The sequence below is a fragment of the Centruroides vittatus genome, unplaced genomic scaffold (genome assembly GCF_030686945.1).
Source record: "Centruroides vittatus isolate TY-2023 unplaced genomic scaffold, ASM3068694v2 contig_371, whole genome shotgun sequence".
In the NCBI taxonomy this organism is placed as follows: Eukaryota; Metazoa; Arthropoda; class Arachnida; order Scorpiones; family Buthidae; genus Centruroides; species Centruroides vittatus.
The window spans coordinates 1,122,567-1,148,627 of NW_027122194.1; the positions used below are offsets into that span (position 1 = coordinate 1,122,567).

General features: G+C 31.6%; 2 protein-coding genes across 2 annotated transcripts in view; both read right to left on the bottom strand.

Annotated features, from left to right (window-relative positions):
- RpL26 (ribosomal protein L26) overlaps positions 1-26,061 on the bottom strand; it is a 100,346-nt gene that overhangs the window by 63,146 nt on the left and 11,139 nt on the right. The gene's annotated exons all lie outside the window — the stretch shown is intronic.
- ND-49 (NADH dehydrogenase (ubiquinone) 49 kDa subunit) lies at positions 109-26,056 on the bottom strand. The gene is made up of 12 exons (XM_067270426.1): positions 25,955-26,056; positions 23,851-23,954; positions 21,561-21,670; positions 15,459-15,660; positions 13,048-13,160; positions 12,503-12,741; positions 7,137-7,256; positions 6,928-7,057; positions 4,690-4,785; positions 500-583; positions 335-392; positions 109-257 (listed from the first exon to the last, which is right to left on the bottom strand). Exons 1-12 carry the CDS (start codon positions 26,044-26,046, stop codon positions 220-222), a joined length of 1,386 nt encoding a protein of 461 aa, XP_067126527.1. The 5' UTR covers positions 26,047-26,056; the 3' UTR covers positions 109-219.

Below are 26,061 nucleotides of genomic sequence, written 5' to 3' on the forward strand. Positions count from 1 at the left end.
TCGTTTCTGTTCTAGCAATTTTTTGCAGATTATCCACATGAAAATGTTTTCAAATGTCAAATTTCAGATTGTCAAAACAAATAAAGAAAAAACGAAACTTTAAAAAAATTATTTCATATCCAGATTAAAACTTTAATCTTTGTACAAGTTTTATTAAAGTTTATAACACTATTGTTTTCTATACAGCTTTAAATAAACACAATTAATTAATTCAAGCATTCAGCGATCAATCTCTCCAAACACAACATCCAATGTACCTGTAAAAGAAATAAAATCATAATTACTATAATGTACAGCTTTTAAAACCTTAAAATATATATAAGAATTATTATACCAATAATTGCAACTATATCTGCAAGCAGATGCCTTTTTCCAATATGATCTATGGCAGCCTGAAAACAAATTTAAATAATTTTTATTAATACTTGAGAAGTTTAAATAATATTTTTAACTTTCCTAAATAATAAAAACATTATTGTAAAGACAATATTGTATTTACCAAATGAGCAAATCCAGGAGCCTTAATTTTACATCTGTAAGGTCTACTGCTGCCATCAGATATTAAATACACCCCAAATTCTCCCTGAAAAGCATTAATTATAAAATTTCTAATTTATTGGATCAATTACTTAAACAAGTTTTCAATCTCAATCTACAGTAAATTAAAGACTGTGAATCAGAGAAAATTTACTTGCATAAACAAAGCATCATTTCAGACAATAAGCAATATCTACAAATTGATTATCAATAAAGATTTCCATTCAATTTTTTTGTTGAAGTACAGTGCCAGTTCAATAAAAACCTGTGCCAGAGACAAAACCAACTTCTGCTACTCATCTTTCCAGAATGGTTGCCAATAGAGACCACTTCTGGCACTGGCATTCTTGTATGATCTATCTATAAACAACTTTACAGTATTCTAAATTAAAGAAAAACACTGAGATTGGCATTATACTTAGTGTCCTTTTATCGCAAGCACTTTCAACGCACTTATGGACGTCGTCATCAGGCGAAAACGAAACTTAATGAGAAATCGAACGGAAATTATCCGACAAAAACAGAACACTTAACAATTGGAATTAAAAACTTCTTTCCAAACTGTTAAGAACACACATCAAATGTTCAAAAGTGTTCAAACTTGTATACAGCAAACTCCGTGAAAGGCAAAGCAGCGCATGCGTGGATCTAGGCTCACGCTACACATTTGCTGTAGGATGTTTATCGTTGTTTAATCGCTTGTACAGCATGATCCATGCACTGGGTAGGTCGAGTGTGGGAGAGTTGCATGCTTCCAAGGTGGTGGTTAGTAGAGACTCCCATATGAAAACGATTTCCTGATTATTACAGTTTCTGAGCATAACTGATTGGGACTACAGTGGGTTGTAACTCTGCTCCTTTCTTGATAGCTCTGTAGTGTTTCTTCCCCTCATAACATCATCCTGGTGCTCTGCAAGCCGGCTGGCAAGCATTCTGGTAGTGGCCCCGATATACTGCATGTTCTCTCCCATGGTACGATTCTCCATTGGAACAGCATAGACGCCTGACTTTTCGAGTATGGAAAACTTGTTCCTATCATTGCAAATGAGTTTGCATAGATTTGGAAGTGGTATTAGTGGTAGGACAAGGTTGTTCTGCTTGAAAATGCGGCAAATTCGGATGGAAATGGGTCCAAAGTATGGCAATGATGTTTGGACCACAGATAATTCCCTCTTGCTGTATAGTGTAGTACTTGGGAACAGAGATTTTTTTATCAAAATAAGCACATACGTAAACTTGGCACGTAGAAAACCTGCAGTGCATATCGCCAAACAGATGTTGTCTAATTCGATGTCTATCAGCCCTTGCAAAGATTATATTAAGAATGCCCTTCTGATGAGGGCGGCAATGGCAGCATTGACATATCGTGAGGGCTGGAAAGCCTCTGCTGGGATAATATGTGGTGCTAAATTAGATTTGTGGTGCACCGAGAATTGTGGCCCTTCAGGAGCTTTACGTATGTGTAAATCTAAGAACGTTATTGCAGCGTTCTTTTCTTTCTCCCACGTAAAGTTGATGGAAGGATAAACTCTTGAGAGTTGCTGCATAAAAATGAGGAAAGTCTTGTCCGTGTCTTCCCACGCTATCAGAATGTCGTCAACATAACGTAAATAGAGCCGCAGGTAGTGTATAGCAAGCAGGGAATTGAACGTTCTCTGCTCAATCTCTCTCGTGATGAATTCTGCTAGGATAGCGGATAAAGGGATAAAGGGGAACCCATAGGGACCCCTTGCTTTTGTAAATAGATTTTCTGATTAATTCGGAAGTAATTATTCTCTGTTACAAAGGTGAGCACATCTCATATATCGAGAACTTGTTGGATGTTGAAGCCCTTTTTTAGAAGCTAGCATTAGAGTTAGCTAGCATTACAGCTTTGAAGGTGGACACTGAAGGATATAAGGATATCACATCCAGTTTGTAGAATGTGTAGGTGTTAGGCTGTAGGTTACCAATGCTGGCCTCGATGGTGGATTATGCAACTACTGAAGAAGGAGTAACATATGGAGAATCCGGAAGAAGTGCACAAAAGAATTTAACAAGTGCTTTTTCTAAATAATAAGTGGGATGAGATCTTTTGTTCACAAGTGGACGTAACAGCCAGTTTTCCTTATGCGTTTTTGGTTGGAAGAACAGTCTGGGATATGCAATGTTTCAGGGGAATCAAGGGATCCAATTAGGATTGCTGAAACATCTGATAGGGCAATTATTCTTCTTGCCTTCCTTACAGTACAGTTGTAACTTTACAGTACATTTATGGGATTTTACTGTATTCAGCTTAATATTTTTATTTATTTTCTCCTTTTGGCTGCTCCTCTCATTTTGCTGCTTGAGGCAGTCAACTCATTGCCTCACCATTGAGCATCCTGTTGAAGCAAATTTATAAACTCTATGTCATACCTTTCTCCCTATGACTATTAACTCTTTAAGCTCTGAAAATCTTTTTCCTGCTATATAGCTAGAAACTAAATTGTTTTTACCCATCAGGCAACAAGGGAACTTGTACAGCAAAACCAGTCAGACAACTTTTTCTTTGGTCAATTTCATTTTGAATGAATAAGATCGATTTTGGCAGATTTTGTGTTTAAAAAACTATAAAGAAGTGTGTTAAACCACTCAAACATCTTTCGTAGAGAAATGCATGCTATCCATAAATTTTCCAAATAATTTCTAAAATTTCAAATCCAACATCCTTTCACTTTGCTGAAAGCATAAAAACTACATTTCTCTGTCATCTGTCATATGCATCATAGAATAACAAAATGGATGGTTCCTTCTTTAGAGTAAAAAGAAAAACATTCATTGAATATGTTGGAACTTGTGGACAAGACATTAATCTTATTTAACTGTTTAAAAAATTAATCTTACACTTTTAATATCAATAAAAACAGTATCTATTCATTACGATTAATTTTTAAAAAATTATTATATATTTCATAATTTAATATTATAATATTAATGTGTAATAATAGGGTTTCTCATTTCCCAGTCTTTTGCTTGTCCCAGGATTCTGGGATAAAAGTGAACTGTTTCCCGGGATCCCAGGAAATCCCAGGACAAAATTATTTTTAAGATATACAAAATATCATGAAATCAAATGATATAATTATTTTTCCTTTTTTAAAGTAATTTAATACGTTCTGCAACCTCCAAAATCATATTAATAATGCTGTGTAAGATGTATATTAAAAATTACCTTTGAATTATGTAGAAATTTTCACAAATAGAAAAAATTTATTAAAGTTTGCTGGAAACTGCATACAACAACAAAAAATGACTTTAAATTGAGTTGAAAATTTAAAGAAAAATGAATTTAGATCAAACTTCTAACTTAGAAGGTAATTTTTGATTTTTTAAATAAAATATAATACAAAATATTGTAAATTTTTATAAGATTTTAAAAAGCAAAGATGGTCAGATACTCCGATCACTCAATGTAATTCTTATTTTAGTAATGAAAAGTCTTGCTACCGAGAATGCCTTTTCCAATTCAATTGATGTGATTGGAATCGTGTTTAATGCATTTAAGAGAAGACAAATATTATGTGTTTCTCACCTGTATCCTAAAAGATTTCTAGTTCATTTTTGAGATTGTAGTACTTCTTTTGTTCCCTAGTATTCTTGATTTGTCTACCTTGACTACTTTAATAGAAACATCATAGCCCAATAATTCGGCACTTCGTTTGTCTTTAATAATCAGATTATGAAAAAAACTTCATACTCGCTGACTTCGTACTCGTTTGTATCCTTGCCCAATTTGCACAGCTTGGCATTACGCAGTCATTGAAGCTACTGGGCATGGTTAAAAATTAAGACAGCATAAGCACAATTATTCCAGATATTACTGGTAAAGAATTTTGAGAGTTCTGCCACAAATAAGCTACGTATTGATTATTGACCATTTGTGACGTGCCATAACGAGCAAAAATTAAAAAAAACTAATAAGTAGGTTTAAAATTAATAAATACAAATGTATTCTGACAGTTTAAGAGTTAATTATACTTTCTATTTGCAAAATTTCCTCAACCTTAACGTAAAATAAGAAAAAAGTGAATTTTTAAGAAATTTGTGGGATTTCCTGGGATATTTCCTGGGTTAAAAAAACAACCGGAATCCCGTTTGAGAAACCCTATAATAATGGGAAAACAAAATTACCTTTGGTGCTTCTACTGCTGTATACGTAGCCCCAGGTGGTACTTGATAACCTTCAGTAAATAACTTGAAGTGATGTATCAATGCTTCCATAGATGACTTAATAATACAATAAAAATTATTTTAAAATTGTGAAATTCACAGTTACTAAAGTTTTTGAATACAAATTTATTACAGTCATAACATATTATAAAAGTTAGGAAAATATTAAAAACCTAATGAATCTCTATTATAAATAAATGATTATGAACGTTATAAAAAATTGTAAATAATTATAAAATATTAGTTAAAAATACTTTTTCCAGTCACAAATTAAGAATTATATATTGACAGCTTTCACATAAACAAGGCATTAACTCCTCTGGGCTTCTCTTTGTAGGCTTTGTGTAAAATGATCTAATTGCTCTGCCAGATATTCAAACTTATATCATTTATTTCTAAAATATTTGTAAATTTTTTTAATCAATGTTTTAGAATATGTAAATTTGTAAATTTTACATATCTGGGGAATCATTTCATATCACTTTCCTAGTAGCCTACAAAGAGAAGTCAGAAGAGTTAGTAGAAGCATCCAGAGGAAACTGCAGGGAATTAAGCCTTGTTCAAATTTCAAAACATTATTTCAAACAACATTTATCAAGCAAACATGGTTTATCAAACCAGTCAGAATGCAATCATTGTGCAAATGTTAATAAAAGATATTTATTAGTTATTCAAATATTTTATAAGACCTCTTTGGATTCTTCTGGATACACTATTGAGAGTCAGTGCTTTATGTGAAGGTCATCAATATGCAACTTCATTTCTGTCAAATAGTTACTTTTTGAACTTAAAATATTGTAAATGATCACATAATAATTTAGTATAACTGCCAATTATCAGTTTATATCTAAGAAAGTATAAATTAATGTAAAGAAAAGATTTACAAGAAAACATGGATTATTTTCATTATGAGAAAATAAAATGATAAGTTAACTAATTTAATTAACTTAGTCTACTTAGATGAAGTATAGAAAGAAAAGAAAAACATTCATTGATATAATTGTAAAATAGTACTAGCTATCTTAATCGTTTCAATGCATGAAGTGTTGTTTCTGAGTGATAGACTAACAGTGGATCCAATTTCAAAATTCTTGAAATATTAGCACCAAGTAGGAGTATTAGTCTATCCTTGGAAACTTTAAATACTATTGCAGACAATAAAGATCCTAAAAGGCATTCTCTTCCACAGTGGCATAGTGTGGGTGTCAGCCGCCCGGGGAAGAGAAAAATTTCGCCGCCCCCTTATTTAGGTATTTTTACAAGATATTATTATTTTCTTGCGAAATTTTGCCGCCCCTATAAGTGTCCCCCTGCCGCCCCCACTACGCTATGCCACTGCTCTTCCAGTATAGTCTTGCCTCATATGCATTGAAAGTAAAATCTTCAGGATATTCACAATGGCTTGGAATTCTACAGGAATGCTTTAGCTGCTTTGATATCTGCATTTTCTAACTCACACTTATCTCAACTTTTCAACATTTGGTACAATTCTTACAGCTTGCAAACTATAAGAATTGACAACTTGGACATTTTAATTCACTAATTTCCTATAATTTGACATGATGTTCTTTTTCTATTTTCATTATTACATAATAACTTTACTATAAAATGGCAAAATACCACTTGGACAACAAACTGACACTGCTTAGAATCACTATTAAAGTGAAGTTTCTACCAGCACTACCACTAGGCCTGAAAAAAAATTGCATTTAGCATTGGCAAATATTTTACTCATTATGGGAAAAAATTTTTAAGTTTATCCTGGAAATATGCACCAGTGTTATTGTCAATTGATGTAAATCAAACTAGAGTAAAATGAGGACAGCCTGTATTGTTATTTTATTGTTAAAATATTTACTTCAAATTAATAGAAAAGATAAAAATACTTATTTCAAAAAATAAATAAAATTAGTCTAAAATGCAGATAATAGAAAACAAAAGGTCTTTAAATCAGGAAAATTTATCTAATTCTTTTTCATTACTTTATATAAAATTTTGAAACCTTTTTTAATCATAGTAAAGAAATTAGTAATAACAATCATACAGTCAATCAGAAATTGAAAAAGATAACTAAAATATTGTAAGACATTTTCAACCAATATTCCAAGTCAATTTCAGTATATAACAGCAAAATTTTCATCAAAAATCAAATATTTAAATAAAGTAAAATCAAACAAATGATAAAAGAATTACACTCACTTTCATTTCTTCTCTTTTTGGTGGAACTATCTTATGATCATCTACTTTTATTTCACCCGCTGGCATTTGATTTAAACACTGGTCAATTATATTAAGACTTTGACGCATTTCTTCAACACGACACAAATATCTAAATCCATCACAAAATAATTTATATTAGATAAATGCATATATTAAATAGCATGTTTATATCAAATCATGATCCTTACCTGTCATAACAATCTCCCTTTACACCTACTGGAACTTCAAACTGAAGCTTATCATAAACTTCATATGGTTGTGTTTTACGAAGATCCCATTTGATTCCTGAACCTCGAAGCATTACACCACTAAATAATACATGAGTACATATTACAATCTTTTTAATATAATAAAATAATAAATTTATAATATCTAACTAATTTAGCTCCATATGTTTTCATCTGTAGAAATCTGTATTAGAAAACAAATACATAAATATAGTTTCTGTTCAGTTATCTATACTAAATTTGATTTGCATTATATGAAACAAAAGTTTCATTTTATATAAATCAGATATATTTATACAAATATCAGATACATTCACACATTTGTGATAAACCAACAATTTGCATTAGACAATAAATGTAATGATTTTAATTTGAATCTTAACAATTTATTTACATGATCAATGATAGGTTTTGAAAAGAAATGTTATCAACAAGTTGCAACTATAAACTGAAACAAACAATATTGATTGAATGTTAACTAAAAATATAGAAATTCATGCGAACATTTTAATAAATGTTTATATTTGATGTAAGTAATGTAATATTTAAAAAATAGAATGATGATATGACAATTTAAATGAAAAATATGCTACTGAACAGGGAAAAAGAATTTTTAGCCACATTCTAATATCAGAACAGTACTGCTGAAAATTAAAATTTCAAGTTATGCAGCAAAATCTGTAGACATGTTTGTGTGTGTTAACCAATTTTTGTTTAACTGAAACAATTTCTATTTAAAAAATTTACAAGTTTTAAAAAATTTCAGAAAAAATTAACAGAAGAAAACACAAGGATTCTTCATCTTTCTTCATCCTTTTCACACCTCAAAAATAAGCAGTCTTACAGTGGAGTTGACCTTTTCCTGCAGGCTCTTTACTTGCTTCAATATGTATAACATGTAAAATTTTTTTTTTCCTTTATCAATGGCTGAAATCATAAATGTATATGTAATAACATGAAAGAATTTCTTTTACTGCATTTTGTATTCTTTCATCTTCCAGTTTTATCTTCATTAGCAAAAATGACTTATCAAGCTGTTTAAAATTTCAGTCAAAGCAACTATTGGTTGTCAATAATGCCATTTGCTAATATGGGACGAACACCTTCCTTCTGACGTGGTATGGGATGAATGCCCGGAACTTCGGTGTCTCCACCTTTTAAGCTATTGGCCTGGGAAAATGATTACATGATTGACTGTGAATGGAGTTGAAGGTTAATTCCCAGGTGCGAGCATAGGTTTCTTCCGTTGACTTTGATGACACTTGATTCAGCTGTCCCTCTTTCATAATGAGATGTTTTCTTTTTGACATCTTGTTGTTAAAATTCTTCTCCCATTTGTTTATAGAGAACGTCATTCAATCTGTTCTAGTGCGATGTTTTTTTCTAACAATCGCGTTAAGAAATTAAATTACAAAGTCATAATTTTAAGCAAAATTAGCTCAGGCCCACTCTCAGGTCCGCAGGCTCACACCAGTCTCTGCCATCTTTAAAATCAGACATCTATTTGGATAGTGTGATTTTACCAGGTAGAGGGATGATTACATCAAGAAAATGCTAGTCCAGGAAACAAATTTTGTTTCGGACTCTCTCTCTACAGAAATTTGTCACTGATCCCGTGACCTACTTTACAAGTGAAACATCCAAACTGATGTGGGTTACAAATGCTTCCCAAATTCAGCTATGACAACAAATCATTTTACATATGAGGCGAAAATATGCCAACAAAATTTCTACATACTAAAATTCCACACAAAAAAGTTTTAAATTGCACATCATGACATTCACTTCATGCACGGTAAATGTTCCGAGACATTGGCCAAAATAACAAGTAACTGCAGGAGGTCTTCGACATGTGGCTCCAGTTCTTTGTCTCACCGTCCTTTTGTTGATTGTTGACCATTCAGTCGGGATGGAAGCAAAATTTGATGCAGCAGTCTTGCTGGAAGTTGACTGATGGTGGTCAGTGATGCTTCTATGTTCTCTTCTTATATAGGATTAACTGGAAAATATTTGGTGCACAAAGTTCACCATATCATTTACAAAAAAAATGTTTGCAACTAACTACACACTCTCTCTCTCTCTAATTTTTCCAGCAAAAATTTTGCTAACTGATCTCAACTATACTAATTTAACTTCTGTCTTGAATGTGAACTATATGCATTAAGGGAAACTATAATTTTTCCCACATTGTCTACTTATGTGAGATATCAACTAATCTTTCTCTATCGGGATTCAAACTGAATCCCATGCTCTGTCAGCATGGGATTCAGTTTGAATCTTAATTGAAATTTAACAGTTTATAAACATCGCAGAATTTCTGCCAATAGATCACTTCAGGGGCTGTTAGCACTCATTATGTCAGCTGAAATATTATTAACTTCTTTTATTTCCCCTGGATCCAGTGGGATGGGTGAAGGAAATTTCTCCTGATCTTCATCCCACTCTATTCTACATCACTTAATCTTTCTATGGGCTGCAATTTCTTCTATTGCACTATGGTCTTGCTGTTTCCCCTTCTTTTTCCTCTTAGGTGAGATCTCTTTGGTGAGTCGGTTGTAACTGTACCACTCTGAGCTGTCCTTGACCTTTCTGTTCCTTCGGATTCTCTCTGTTCCTTTTGGCGGGAGTTACTAGTACAATTTGGAGGATGTCTGAAGGAATTTCTTTTATCGTAGTAGTCTGAGGGGAGTTTTTCTCCATTTTATTGACTTCTTTCCATCTTCTTGTCCTCTTGCATGGTTGTAGGGGTGTACAAAAATGTACGAGCTTCTGATTGGGCAGAACTACTTGAGCGTTAGCAAAGTTGAGAGTTAATCGTACGGCTTCGATAACATCTCGTCCCAATATTCCTTCACACGGATTTGTGACCTCTACTCGTACGATGGCACACGGCATGGAAAATTTCTATCCCCGTAGTTCAAACGTGGGCATCGCTGATCCTATAGCAGTAATCGGCTTTCCTAAGACGTTTCCTAATTTTCGTCTAAGACCGAACTTTATGCGAGATTTCCCCTTCAATCTATTCGCTAAGTTGTTTGATATGTGTGTACATTCTGCTTTGGGGTTAACTTGCATCTTCATGGGAACGTTATTAATATAGATTAATATTATAGGTTCCTGTCTTGAGAAGGTTGACGTTACCCCTATCTTGCCTTTCCACCTCGTCTTGTCTTCATCTCCTGATAAATCTGTTTGGGGTTTCTCTCTATATGTCCGAGATCGTTTTTGGGGTGGAGAAAAGTTTCTACTTGAATTACTATAGCGTCGTTCTGCTTGATAAAGGTTTCCTCATAGGTTGCTATCCGGTCTGTCGCGTTTCCTATTTCTAATTTCCTGTTTATAGGCAGGAGGTTTGAATTAGATCATCCATTTGCACCCTAAGTTCTTCTATAGCTTCTGTTAACACTTCCCATTTTTCTCTTGACTTTTTCCTCTTTTATAGGCCTAATGATTGTGTGCATAGAGGTCGTGAGCAGTTCGACAGTTTCTTTGCTTATGGCTGCCTGCAAAGCCTCATCAAATGTTTTGGGTTCCCTAGACATAACTTGTTGTCTAATTTTAAGATCAATCCATTTAAAAATTGGGCCATGAGTCATTTGTCTCGTTCCTTTTCCTGAATTTGCTTTATCATTGCAACTTCAGCCACATCCGCTCCTTCCAGTTTTATTTCGATCTCGGTAGCCAACACTTGTAACCGTACTGCATACGTTTGTACTGTAGCTACCCTCAAAAGATCATTTAAGGACTCAAAAAAATCGGTGACACTTCTCCCCTCTTGACTCCTAGCAAAGGAGGGAAGTAGAGGAACTAATCCTCCAATGCTCCCTAACATAGCTCTAGGATTCTCTTCCATTCTAATTATGCTCTATACAATAGGTACCTAGCATAAAGTAGCAACTTATCTTAAAAAAACTAGAAACCTGTCTAAGGCGGCCAACCTTGTGTTTGCGACACCTGTGTAAGGCGGACAACCTGTCCTTGGTGGACACACACATATCGATCAAAACCCCACTCCTGCAAATCTTCCCCCAAAGTTCTGGGCGTTCATTCCATACCACGTTGAAAGGAAGGTGTTCGTCCCATGCCACATACAAAGGAATCTTCACGGTCTTCTGGATGTGGAATCTGGACAACTCCACATCCAAAAGTTAATTAGTGCCAAGGGAAGATGATGACAAGGTGCCAAGTTTAATGGACTTCCATGAACGGACAGCCCCGGCCCATGCAAGTCGCCAAAGAGAAGACTCCTATGCGCCAGCCCATCAACTTCGAATCCCTCTCTCTCTCTCTGATCGAACAATCATCATTTAATCAATCAACGAATATTGAGGTATCAGTAGATTATTGTAAACTCTCTCCCCGTGACTTTAGCACCCAAATTAGGTCAATAGGTCAAGTATGCGAGCTTGAATTGAAACCTTTTTTTTACACCACTCGATAAGAGTATATGTAATCACTTCTAATCGCATATTCTGTAGAAATTAGCCTAATTAGTAGAATTGTATATATCATAGGGTTAGTTATATAATAAACTTTTATTTTGTTATGTTTGTTAACCTGTCTTTCTTTTTCAGACATCCGAAACACCTATTGACTTACCCACGTGACCTCCTCACTCAAAATTTAGCCCTTTAGGAGGGCTAAATTTTGAGTGAGGAGGCCAGACATGGAGATCAGGTGTTACCAGCCTATCCAGCCAGACATGGAGATCAGGTGTTACCAGCCTATCCAGCCAGACATGGAGATCAGTGTGTTACCAGCCCATGCTGGTAAGTGGTCAGAAAGGATTAACCCCGGCCCTCGGCATATCTCACACTAAGAGATAATTATGAAGATACAAGCAATTTATTTACTTCTATATGAAGTGATCAAAAAGTAACTTTATAAAGCAAATAAACAAATTTATTGTAGAAATAAATATGCACAGAATTTATCTGTAAACAATATTATATTTTTAAACAAAAACACCCAGTCTGTTCAGGCATTTTACTTTTTCATCCCATCCTCAAAAAATTCCATTGCTACGACCTCCCAGCAATGACAGATATCACTACATCATCAATAACAAAATTGCAACCACATATGTGCATTTCTTCAAAAGTGGAAAAACACAAAAGTCAAAAGGGAATAAATACAAGCTATGTGAAGGAATAATGAAGAACATCCCATCAAAACATCAGCAGCAAATACACAGTCTAATGTGCCATATATGGTCTAGCATTTAAGAGAATAATACCTCACTTTAGAACTCAATCTCAAGAAATAATAAACGTTAGAAATATGTAAATGGAAAAACTTTTATATAAAAAATGCAAAAATACATTTACCTGAAACCATAGTTCAAAGCATCTTCAGCAGATACTATTCCAATATCAATTGTGCGCTGTTTCCATATTCTATTATTTGTTAATAAATCTTCAACTTCATCAATTCGTTGACCAAATTTCTCAGCCCATTCATATATATCATCCAGTAATCCAATTGGAAGATCCTGAGAAACTCCACCTGGTCTAACATAAGCTGCATGCATACGAGCTCCCGAGACTCTCTCATAAAATTCCATTAGCTGAAAATCAAAGAAAATATTTCATTGTTCATTACAATGCTCTATTTCTGAAAATAACAAAATTATAAAGTATTAAATAATAATTCAAATTAATCATTACATTTTTATATTATACAATATTACATTAACATTAAAATTTATTGATCAAAACTTTCCACAAAAGCATTATGTTAATTGAAATCTGCAGTTATATTACCTACTTTTTTTTATAAAATTGTAAATATTTCATAAAAAGAAGTAAATATATATATAGATTTTACAAATAAAAAAATATTTTAAGATAAAAGAGAATATATTATTAATTACTTTTTCTCGTTCTTCAAACAACCAAAAAAATGGAGTTAATGCACCAATGTCTAAAGCATGGGTACCAACAGCCATAATATGATTTAATATTCTTGTGATTTCTGCAAACAACACTAGAAAATAAAAAAATAAATATTAACTAACCAACTGAGTTTTATTGTAGCAAATTCTTTACATGCTCATAACAACATAATTTTAGAGCAGTGGTTCCCAAAGTAGTGAATAAACTTAGGAGGGGTGATAAGAAACAAAGTGGCAGCAGGGGGGTGATAAGAAGCAAACTGACAGCAGGGGGTGCTGGAGTCAGGGTCCTGACCAAATGATCTCTTTCATCCATTAAAACAGTTAAGAAGTATTGTGTTTAATGGTTTCTGGATATGGAGAACAATGTACAGTAAGGACAAAGTATGAGATTCATAGAAAAGTTTTCCTAAGAATATTCCATACTTTCTCACACAAGGATAATGGGTTAGGAGTGTTGGAGTATTGTTGTGGGGCATGGGTATCAGTTTATGAAACCAAGGGGCTGTGGCTCAAAAAGTTTGGCAATCACTGATTTACAGCCTTCCTGGCTCAACTTCAAGAGATAAAAAAGTCCAAAAATTAAAATACTAAACATTCTAAAATTACCGTATATCTCGGCAGATAAGACGAGGTATAAATTTTTGTTGAAGTTTTATAGCTTTAGCATATATCTGTCCTATAAGATGACTCCCAAACTATCAACGGCCTATGAATTTAGTTTAGATCAGCGATCATCATCTGAATAATAATACTGTATAGCGTATATGGAATTATGTCCTATTTGTAATTTTTCGAATGAACAAATTTTATTTTCTTGCACTGCCTTGCGATTGTTGCAAACATTCACAGTGATTTCTGATTCAGCATTCAGGTAATGACCTTGACTATTCACAAAAACGCCGTGTGGGCTATTCTATTTTGTGCACATACCCTACTCTCTACTAGTAAATAATTACGGTTTGTCCATTTTTTATAATGGTTTTAATTTATATAAATTTCAATCTAATTTTTTTTGTATCTGTCCTATAAGACGACCCCGGATTTTGGGGGTCTTTTTTATGATTCAACTATCGTCTTATCTGCCAAGATATACAGTACTTAATATAAATTATAAATTATACAATAAAATATATATATGGTTGAACATGTTTATCTCAAAATTTATTTCCCCCCCTGCATTTTCAACATAAATTCAATATATTTTTCCATGTTTATCTCAAGCAATTTTCTTCCAAAACCTCTATATCTCAAATTATGGACTGAAGTGTCAATTACAGTTTCAAAACCAAGCGACTACATTTTGATGTTATAAACCAGGGGTGGCCAAAACATGGTGCATTGGACGATTTCAAGTGGCGCTTCAGTCAGTTCTGAGCAACATTGCCAGATTTGGCTTCTTTGCAATTAAGAATATTACATAGAAAAATTAATTTTTTATAGTCTGTCTTGGCAAGTTCATTTGTTGCACAATTCGTTGCAATCTACTTTGCAGATAAAGTGAGTGTTCTCCATATAGTATATTACAGTGTATGCATGTATTTTGAGTTTTGCGATTTTTATTTCCGATCAGTTTACAGGCGTGTAACTGGCCAAAAACATTTATTGTGATTAAAGTTGTGATTAAAGTTGTGATTAAAGAACAGACAAATCCAAGTTCCAAGCTGATCTCGCTCTCAGTGCCAACAATTGTGGTCCAGAGTAATCTTCACCAAACGAGACTCTGGCAGCTATAGCACCATCATAAAGCGGATCACCCTCTCGTAGAGGAGGTCATTGCTGACTATTGTAAATTGGAGCTTCAATAAACTGGCATAAATTAATTAATTTAACTGCGTGATTAAGTTATTCTTTTTCTCCCCTAAGCGAAGCAGATTTATTTCTATCTTTATTTATCAACCCCTAACAATGAACATAAGATGGTATAAAAAGTGTTCGAGTTATATGGCGCATCTGAACTCGTCTGTCAAAAAATTGGCACATGGTATGCAAAAGGTTGGCCACCCCTGGTATAAACTATAGTTGAGAAACATCTCTTGCAATACAGTACATAGCTGCAATTAATGTAGTTTTTCTATGATTGGTACAAGTTTGACTTGTGTTTTTTTGTTGTTACTTGTGTTTATTTGTTGAAGAAAGTCAGGCATCAGAAACTATTGACAAATTATTTCTGTTAAGGTTTATCAAAAATCTATACTTAATTAATACTTAATATAGGTATGTCCTATACTTGCTATAGATTTAATAAAGTATTGTACTTCCAATAAAATCTATTACTGTTTACTGTGTAGGAACCTTTATATCTTGAAACCTGTTTATTTTGAAAATTTTTCTTGTTTCTTTGAGATTCAAGATAGACAGATTCAACTGTATATATATTTTGTAATTACCTCTAATGTATTTTGCACGAACAGGGATGTCAATATTTAATAGCTTTTCAACTGCTAAGGAATAACATTCTTCATTACACATCATTGAAACATAATCTAATCTGTCAAAATAAGGCAGAGCTTGAGTATAAGTTTTATACTCAATTAATTTTTCCGTTCCTCTGTGTAAAAGTCCTATGTGAGGATCAGCTCTGGCTACAACCTAAAATTTAAATAATAATTAATTTAATGACTTAATGAATTGAACATTTTATTTACTGAACAAATATAATAATTTTTGATTAAATAAATAACTTTTAAAAATATGCAAATGGAAATATTTTATAATTCTTCATCCCCCTGTAGAGTTCAAAAGCAAGAAGCCATATGATTTTGAGAGAGACTTTGCTAAAGTGAAATTTAATATTATAATCTAAAATAGATTATAACACTAATGCATAAAATAATACATAAATTGCAAAGATAAACTAAAAAACTATAAAACTTTAACCATCACACATTCTAGAACTTAATTTAAATCAAATGATCATAAATATGTCCTTTGGCAATTTGATAAAAATTTTTAAGTAGAACTTTTAAGAATTAAAGTTTAAGTTCTTTAACATATAATGATTAATATATTCTTTAATTAATTTTTAGTTTATTTTTACAATTTATATTTTAGTTTAGAAGTTCATGTCTTGAATATGAGCCAATAGCACTCAAAAGTACAGTAGAGACTCTTAAATCCCGTGTAAAACCCCGGTAATCGGAATTGCCGGTAATCGGTATGATTTTCAGTCGGACTGTGTCGTGCTGAATCGAACGCTTTTGATACTAAATTTACTTCTAAAGTATCATTTTCATGTTTTTATATTCTTTAATATATTTATTTTGTTTGTACAAAATGCAGAAATAATTTTTAACAATACGATAGCCTCGATTATTATTATAAAAATTTTTGTTAGGCTTAAAATCGACAAAAATTCAACACGAAGCGACACGCAACGGAGAAAAATTTGAACATCGGACAGGTTAATATATTTTTTCGTACATAATCTGTAATCAGAACAAATCCCTAATCTGAACAACCCCAGTCCCCAATTGATTCCGATTTTCGGTTCACTACTGTACTTGGATTATGATACTTTAAAATGTCATTTCAGAAATACAGTGGAACCACACTTAATGAGCCTAATTCATTCCAGAGTCTTACTCGTAATGCGAAACACCCGTTAAGCGAAACAATTTTTCCCATAGAAATTAATGTAAAATACGATAATGCATTCCACGTCGAAAAAATGCTCAAAGGTTTTATGTATAACGTTTATTAAAAAAAAAATGTACAATATACACTGTTAAGGAGTGTTAATCATCATCATCTTTTCTTCTAGTGCAGAATGAACCATCCTGGAATGAGAATTCGATTTGCAGAAACAAACAAACAAACAAAAAAAAAAAAAAAAAATCACAGCTAATATGTTTGATAAACACACTAAACGATATGCCAAATTCTTTGGTTATGTAAAGGCTATAATTAAATATTAGAAATTAATTAATTTGACTAGAGGTAGGCAGTTATGTTTCCATCTCATATTAAATTCAATAATTTTAAATAGTTAATTTTTAATTCAGACATTTCTAAAATTTAATTTGGAATAGGTCATTAAATTTAATGACCCAAGAATTTGGCATATCGTTTGCAGTGTTTATTATATAATGGGTCACGGTTGTTGATGTTTATAAGTAATATGTGTGAACACAAGTTTGGAAAAATGTGTGATCAAAAGCGACACTAAGACGCTAGTGGAACAAGTGCTAAACACAGACTGATGGAGCATGCCGCATGCGCACAATTTAGGACTTCCCCTCTCCTCATCACTCATTATGCGAAATACTCGTTGTGCAAGGTGCTCATTAAGCGAGGTTCCACTGTACTTAGTTTCTCGCTTGTGCAACTAACAGATTCTCTTTTTGAGAAGTATGCATTTATTCTGATATTCAGAATTAAAATCTGAAAATAAATACAATATTTGACACTGATACAATAAAGATTTTTTTATGAAACTTCTAGAAAATTTATCTATTTTGTCATAACATCAAATCACCAAACTAGATTAACTTTTGCTAGAACTTGGCTAATTACTGTAATAAATTCTATGTAATTTGGACTGAAGGTAAGTGGTTAAGTTGCTATCTTGTACTAATTTTAATAATAAAATTAATTTTAAATTAAGTTTAGACTACTCTGTAAGAAAAGATCAACGTAGAGTAGGACTCAAACTCACAACTTCTGTTTACTGTGTAAGAATGCCAACAATTATGCTACCTGGACCTCTGTCTGATCTTCCCATCTAAACTAATTATCATATTAGTCCAAATATAAGTTGACTACCAATTCTAAAATCCTTATTTTTTGAAAAAAATTATAAGTTGATCCTTTATTATTAATTTTATTTACATACAAAAAATTAGAAATTTGCATTAAAAAAATTTGGAAAGTAATTGAAACAATACTTCATCCCTTTCATCTCCAGAATTTTTACTGCTATCATTCCTGCTTCTTATTTCAGTGCATCATCCTCTGTTCTGTCTAAGTTGTTGGTAAAGCATTTCTTAAAGCCCTTCATACTTGTGCTTTCACCAACAATCCATCATAATTCTAATGCCATTCTAAATTTTTATGTGGAATTTTTATTGTGTGGAATTTTTATCTATGCAACTGATTATGAAAATTAATTGCACTCAATTACATTAGTTAAAAATAAAATGTTATTTAATTTTATTTACAAATACATGGAAATCAATCAGCATAAATGAATTTTTGATAGGTTTTCTTAGTAATTTTTACAAATTGCATTTATATCATATCTAGCTAATCAGAAAATTATACTCAAAGGGTTTGTTTTATAAAAAGAAACTGGATATACATAAGTGACTAATGTTTCTTTTTTTGTCAATATCAATAAAAAATAAAATTAAAGTTGTAGAGCAAAATCGAAACAAAATCCTATGCCAGCGTATACATGATGTGACAATAAAGTTTGGTGAATGCTCCTAAATATCAAAAATATCCTTCAAAATAGTCTCTACTGGAGACAATATAGTTCTGATAGTGCTTGTACTATAGTTCTGATAGTGCAGAAACTGTGAGAATTCTTCTTTGTCAATCCCCTTAAGAAGTGTTGTCACATGCTTCTGAATATCAGAGATGTCTGCAAATCCAATTCCTTTTAGTGTCTCCTTAAGTCAGGGAAGAAAAAAAGGCAGTGAAAGATCAGGAGAGTAGTGATTAATGCCACATTGACTCAAGATCTGGTGCAGAATGCACTGAGATGTTATTATGAAGCAGAAACCAACAACCAGTTTCATGAAACTATAACTACACACAGCAGATGCACTTGACACAGAATTCAACATTCACAATTTATCTTTCCGGATATTACTTATGATTGATTCTTCTCAAAAAATGTGATCAACATTGTTTTCATCATGGATTTATGGAGACACTTTTGTTTGTTGAGGTGGGGATAGAGATCCCCTGTTCCACTGACTAGCATCTCATTTTGGGATTAAACTGATAACTAACTCTTATTGCCTGTTATGACCAATCCCAGAAGAAATGGATCACAATTGTATATGCTAATAAAATCTCCAAGAGCATCAAATTAGCATGTGTTTTGCTCATCTGTGATAGTGTTCAGCACAAATTAAACACAGATCTTTTGTTTACTCAAATCCTCATGAACAATGATATGTACTGTTTCTTAGTTAATTCTTAATTCTTTTACAATCAATCAAACAGTCAATTGACAATCATTTGCTATCACCTGTTGTACATATTCAACAGTGTCAGGATTTCTGCTTGTCAAAGATGACAAGGATGGGATTGATCATCTAACAATTCTTTTCCTTAGTGGAAGCATACAAACCAATCATACAAGAATGCTATAAGTAAAAAGTGTGTACGATTTTTTTTTTAATAATTTGTGCATCTCTGTGAACATTTTATCTAGTTTAAAACAAAATTTTGATATTGAGTCTGTTTCATTGTTGTTCATGAAAGTAAGCACTAAATCAGTGGTGTCCAACCCACAGCCTACAGCAAGTCCCAATGAAGCCCAATAAATGTGTAAACAAAACAGACAATTTTTTTATTTTATTTATTTATATTAAACTCAAAAAAGAAGTTTCACAACCGTAAATCTTTATACATATTTTATTTTTGAGTGGAAAAAAATATTTTCAAATACTTGGAAATGTGTAAATAAGGAAGGAATACTAAATAAAGCTGGAATTGTGACTGAAAGGATTATAGACTCAAATTTGGGGAAAGGAGAGAGAGACCAAAAGATAAAAAGTAGTGAGAAAGGTTAAAAAGACCTTCTGTTATGCAAATATTAACCCTTAATTTTCCAACCTTCCTCACTTCTTTATCTTTGTCCTTTCTCTCCTTTCCCATATTTGGGTCTATAATCCTTTGAGTCCTAACTCCAGCTTTATTTAGTATTCCTTCCAGCATTGCAAGATTTGACTACTTTGCCCCAAATTTGGCTACCTTTTTTTTAGTTTGGCCTAAAAAATATCATTTGGTGCATTGGCTACTTTTTGAGCTACATTATTTTTAAATATATTAGTTGAATATAAATGCACTTTAAAATGACATTTTATCGTTTTTTTTTATTAATTAGAAACCAAATAAAACAAATATTTATGTTTTTTAAATAAATTTTTGTTTGTCTCCTTTATAATAAATGAATTTATCTATTTCTAAGTAAAAATTGAAAGTGTCTGTAGAAGTAATTTTTTAAAATATCCTTTTTTGTTATAAAGTTTTAATACTTATTACTAAAATCGTGACATGTTAATCCTTAAATATACTTGTATATTTAAGGATTGGGCCACAAGCATATATAATATACTTGTGGCCCAAAACTCCATGTCTTCTTCTAATGTGGCCCAGAGAAACAAAAAAGTTGGATACCCTTGCACTAAATGACCTGTCAGTGCATGCTCATAGTGCTACCACAATTATGGGCTTGGGGCTTTGAATGCTAGAAGATTTTTTTAGATATGTCATTGTACAATACCCTCATTGCTGACATTTGCTGCATCTGATATATGGGAACATTCACTAAATTTTATTGTCACAACTCATATATCACACCAAGAAAAGTAAGCTTCCTTGAATATCTTCTATCTACTGTATATAGTGAAACCTCAATCTATTGTTTTTGGTGGGACTTGGGAAGAAAAACAACTGATGCGGGAAACAATTGACACAGGAAATTTATGACATTTTTATTGTTTATCTCTTATGAAATGTGTATTTTCCAGTGATATGCCTAAGAATTTTATTTGCATGCAATAAATACTTTTCCATTTACTACAATTTTTGAAAGATGTTTAATAAGGTAATTAAAAATTAAGAATAATTTTGATTATTTTATTTTTTTTGTAGATGATATAATCTTTATTTCATTGTTTTGATATTAATGCATTTTTATCATTATTCTTATAAATTTTATGATAAAAATTAAAATTTTAATGAATAGTACTCAATTTAAGTACAAAACATTCTCAGAAGGGCCAGCACTACCAAAAATACAGACATGAAAATTTCTTGTTTGTGTCGATAAAAGGATAAGACATATACCCACACATATAAAAACATGTTCTAGATATAATCTGTATGGTTATCTATCTCTCTTACATTAATTAGTCTTCAAGGAAGATCAAACAAAAGTCTGAGTAGTATAATTGGCACACTTGCACAGTAACAAAAGTTGCAAGTTTGGATCCCATTCTAGATTGATTTTTCATTCTAGAATAGTCTAAATTATTTAATTCAAAATAAATTTAATTATTAAATTTAGTACAAAATGGCAGCTTAACTTCCCACCTTATGTCCAAATTTAATAGTATTTATCATATTAATTAGCCAAATTCTAATCCAGCAGTTAATCCGACAATGTCATTTGTTGTTAGAATAAGTCAGGGTTGATTTTCTGCATATAGTATCAAATAATCTTATAATTAGTAAATTTTTTAACAATTTAAAATTTCGGTTGATTCAAAGAGAAACTATAAAAGCATATTTACATTAAACTATAAACAACTTACTTCTCCTTCCAGTTCTATAATTAAACGTAATACTCCATGAGCAGCTGGATGTTGTGGGCCAAAATTTAGTACCATATTGCGAACAGTCCTTTCTATAGGTAAATATTTTTCTACACAATATAAATAAATATCATAAGAATCATTACATATAAAATTCTTTGTATGAATCATATAATTTACTTTAACTTTTTATTAAAAATAAAAGCAAAATATCAAAAATATAATAATAAATTATTACAAGTTTTAAAATAATTAAATAATTAAAAATTGAATTTACTTATTGTGACATCATCACAATGCCAGGCTGCAGTTTTTAATTGTATTTTAATATAAATTATCATAAGGATCAATTCTATACCAAATATATCACTCTATACAGTAAGGTAAAACTTTTAAATTGAAATTACTTTTTATTATTTTTCCCCAGGCTACAATTTTAATCATCTGTTAATTTAAAAAATCATCATAGTTAATTGGGATCTCTGGCCCTAAGCTTTCTACATCTGGTTATATCTGGTCTCAATTTTCATCTAACTCACTCCATTTTTGAGATTAACAAAAGATGGACAGACGATGGGAATTTATAGGTCTGTAATTTGAAAACTGCAGCCCAACAAATAGCTTCTTCTAAAGTAAAATGTTGTTCTAATTTGATTAAATTACTGCAGTTTATTGTATATAACAGGAGTTTCCAACCTATTTCACATATCCTCTTTTATAATTTGTATAATCTCCTTCCAGGCACTCACCTGACTGAAATAAACTTTAGTTTGCCTATATTCATTTATCACATCAAAAACTTTCTTTGAAATGAAATTAAAAAATAGGGAATATAAATTATAAAACAATTTGTAACTGAATTATTATATTTAATTAAAAGTTTACACTTAATGTGATGGTTGATCCTAATTAATTGTAGCAAAATTGCAACTTATTTGAATTTTAGATTTAAAAAAATAACAATTAAACAATCTTAAATTATTATATATGCATGTACTTGCAGATCCAAACACAGGATGAATGTTTGTTATCCACCTGCTCAATAGTAGAGGATATCATTTGGTAGATCAAGGATAAAAGCTGTAAGAAAGCAACTAACTCTTGATGGGAGCCTTCCAAAGCCAACAATACATTATCAACATATCTGAAATATATAATAAAATAGCAAACTTTAAGAGGAGCAATGAAAATCTTGAATTCTGTATCCCACATGATGAGTTCAGCTAAAACACCTGATACAGGGAGCCCAATGTTAAGGCTACATGCTCACTATGTTTTGTTCAAATTAGAGACCTAAATGTCTGGACTTCTCCTTGCAAGTGAAAGCTTAATATGTTACTTTTGCTTTCCAGATGCCAAACTGATAAGGCTACCAGCACTACCTGCATTAATTAGGAAGTATAACCAGTGGCAATAAATAATTTGAAGTGGCAAAAAAAATTTTAAACTGGCAAAATTGTGGTGATATTTTTAAATTTTTCAGAGCAACCCCTGATAATGGTCAGTGTGTTTTATGTATCGTGACTTCAAAAAACATTCTAGATCATGTAATCACTTTTTTTTTTTGGCAAATTAACTGTTTAAACTTGTGAACACTATGTTGGCCTTCCTGAACACTATGTTTATGTTGGCCCTCCTTTAATTCTAGACTTATTACACCATCATGATGGTGTAATAAGTCTAGAATTAAAGAAAGGCCAACATAGTGCACACAAGTTTATACCAAGACTAAACAAGAAGCATATCATAGACCAACTGTCCCTGAGAGCACTGACCCCAATCCTGACTGCTTGAGTCTTCATGTCTTATTTGACACCATTATTTAAGAAGAGTTCCTGGCTAAAACTACTATTCCAATCTGCTCTAAAAAGTGATTCACTCTTGAAAGGAAATCTGCACTCCTACACAGTACCAACTGTTTGTGTTTGACAGCTATCAATAGTTTGAGAACATTGTCTCAAATGTATTATATAACCATATGTAGGACAGAATCTTATCAAACAGAAAGCATCATCCTCCTGCATGACAATGCAACATAATGCAAGAAAAACAGTGCAGAAATTGTATAAGTTGAACATCAAGTTTTGTCTTATCCCCTAATTGCAAGACTTTTACCCAACAGACTATCACATTTTCACTTTCTGGATATCTTCTTGAAGAAGAAATACTTCAGACAAGATGTTAAAAATGTGTTCCATGAGTCTCAGGTTTCTAAAACACCAAATTTTTATATATCTGGTGGCAAAATTGTATTGAACACAATGGTTCTCACTAAAAAACTAAGAAATACCTTTAAGTGAAGGCACTTGCCACTTGGATGTAATCTCATTTGGATACATAACAGGTCCATCAAACTGTTTAAGAAATTCAATATCTGGATACCATGTTTTGTGCCTAACATAAATATAAATAATTGTTAAATAAGTATAAAATATTGATAAAATATTATTATTTAGCTATAAGATAATTAATATTTATAAAAATAAATTACATAAAATTTAAATTTAGCTTGTTGTATATCACTTTAATACATGAAAATAATTTTAATTTTATTCATAATAATAATAAAGGTTCTCTAAAATAGTATATTTTTAGTTAAACTATAACACACAAATTTCCTTACTTTATAAATTGTTTGATAAAAGATATAATGTAAAATAAAAAATATAAAAAAATATAAGTTAATGAATAATAAATCTTTTAAATCTATTAATTATTATAATTAAATTGTTATAATATAATAAATTATTTTATAAACATACATTTAAATGATGAAATTAATGATTCAGTTTTAGTTAAAAGCAGAAATCATTACAAGTAAAAAATGATTTGATATAAATTTTAAAAAAATTATTTCATATGTAATACAAACATAAGTCTAACATTAATTAATCATCAATATAAGTTTGAAAGTATAGGTTTGAAGTAACAAAATTATAGCAAACCTGTATGTTGCCATACACAATAGAAGCTAATTATTGTAATCACAAATAAAGCTTTAATCAACTAATTTTTATCAGAGTTAGCTTGTCCAAAAAAACCCAAGTTAAATTATACTTTTGCAAAAAAAATATATATTTCTTGACAGACTATACATACAAGATTTCGAACATGTTTAAATTTGAACACGTTTGAAATTTGTTCGTTTTTAATTACTGCCTGAGGACAACATTCTTATCTATGTCAAAAGCACCAGCCAGAAATAAAAAGTTACTTAAAATGCTCCTTAATGCCTTTGGTGTGAATTTTCACTTCAGCTAAACAATTGTTGGCATGACATCCACAGTATGCATGTAAATTTATCCTATAAAAGACATAGAAAATCAAGCTGGAAACCAGTTATTGGATAATCAAATCTTTACTAACCAGCCTAAAGTTCATTGCTAACTTTACTACTTTAAATTGTTTTTGTATGGTTAATGTATAAAGGCTAGAACACGTGGTGGATATTTTACATCCAAAATTATTTAAATGCAGAATATGACAATACATGGACTGAAATGAAAGAAAACATACAGCCTCTGCACAGAGCAATTTCAGCACTGAGAAATGAAAACTGTCATCTGCACCACCATAATTTATGTTGAAATAGCTTGGTGCAAATCTTGACAACACATGGGAATGAATGAGAGCAAACACGAGCCATAAAATATTAGCATAGAATCTGACTTATTGTTTATTCTCCATTTCCAAATGAAACACACAAACTGGCCCAGTCCTATGACTTTCATGCACAGGCAGAAGTCTAGTCCTGTCTGTACTAGTGCAAAATTCTGTGTGAAAATATCCACTCATATGTTACAGCCCTAAGAACCTTGCAGTACAATAAAAACTTGTATCATTGATAAAGGTTTAATTATATAAATACAGAAATTTTTAAAATAATCATTACAAAAGGATTAAATGAGTAACTAAGTGGTTTCGATACAGCTGGATAAACAAACCAATGATAGTCTGTTTCAATGGAAATGGGCTATGTAATTGATTTCCTTATTCAGCTATATTAAAGCTGCATTATCAGAGTTGTGTCAAACAACCTATCCAACTGTGCAGCAGAATGACATCAAGAGTAGGAGTAACTTGCAGAGTTAGACAGGTTAGAAGAGACTTGCAGTTGGATTAAAAAATAAAATAAAATGAGTGAAGTTAGCCTACTGCTGAAGATCATTGCCCAATGATGTCATTTCTAAAAGAATCTGCAAGAAACTTGCAGTCAACTAGGTTGGTGGACATGGCTCAGGCAATATGCCCATGACTTTACTTCTGACTTTAGTGAATATTCAATGTTATGCATAACAATAAAATGTGTTTATTAATTTATTCAAAGATGCAGATTATTCATAGTTTACTATATAAAACTATGGATTTTGATATAATAAAGAAGCAAAATGTACCTGACAGATAACAAACCACCAAATTTTAGTGGTGAATAACCCAATTTTAGTGCAGGGCTAACCTTCAACACCGAAAACACTAAGGAAGCCATTTTTAAATAAATAAA

What these genes read in the sequence shown, in the direction of transcription:
- ND-49 (XM_067270426.1), bottom strand. Translation starts at nt 26,046, where the DNA reads ATGGCTTCCTTAGTGTTTTCGGTGTTGAAGGTTAGCCCTGCACTAAAA. An exon ending in GCAAGTGCCTTCACTTAAAG is followed by an intron (nt 21,671 to 23,850) that starts GTATTTCTTAGT and finishes TATATTGTGTAG; the next exon opens with AAAAATATTTACCTATAGAA. An exon ending in TTATAGAACTGGAAGGAGAA is followed by an intron (nt 15,661 to 21,560) that starts GTAAGTTGTTTA and finishes TTTAAATTTTAG; the next exon opens with GTTGTAGCCAGAGCTGATCC.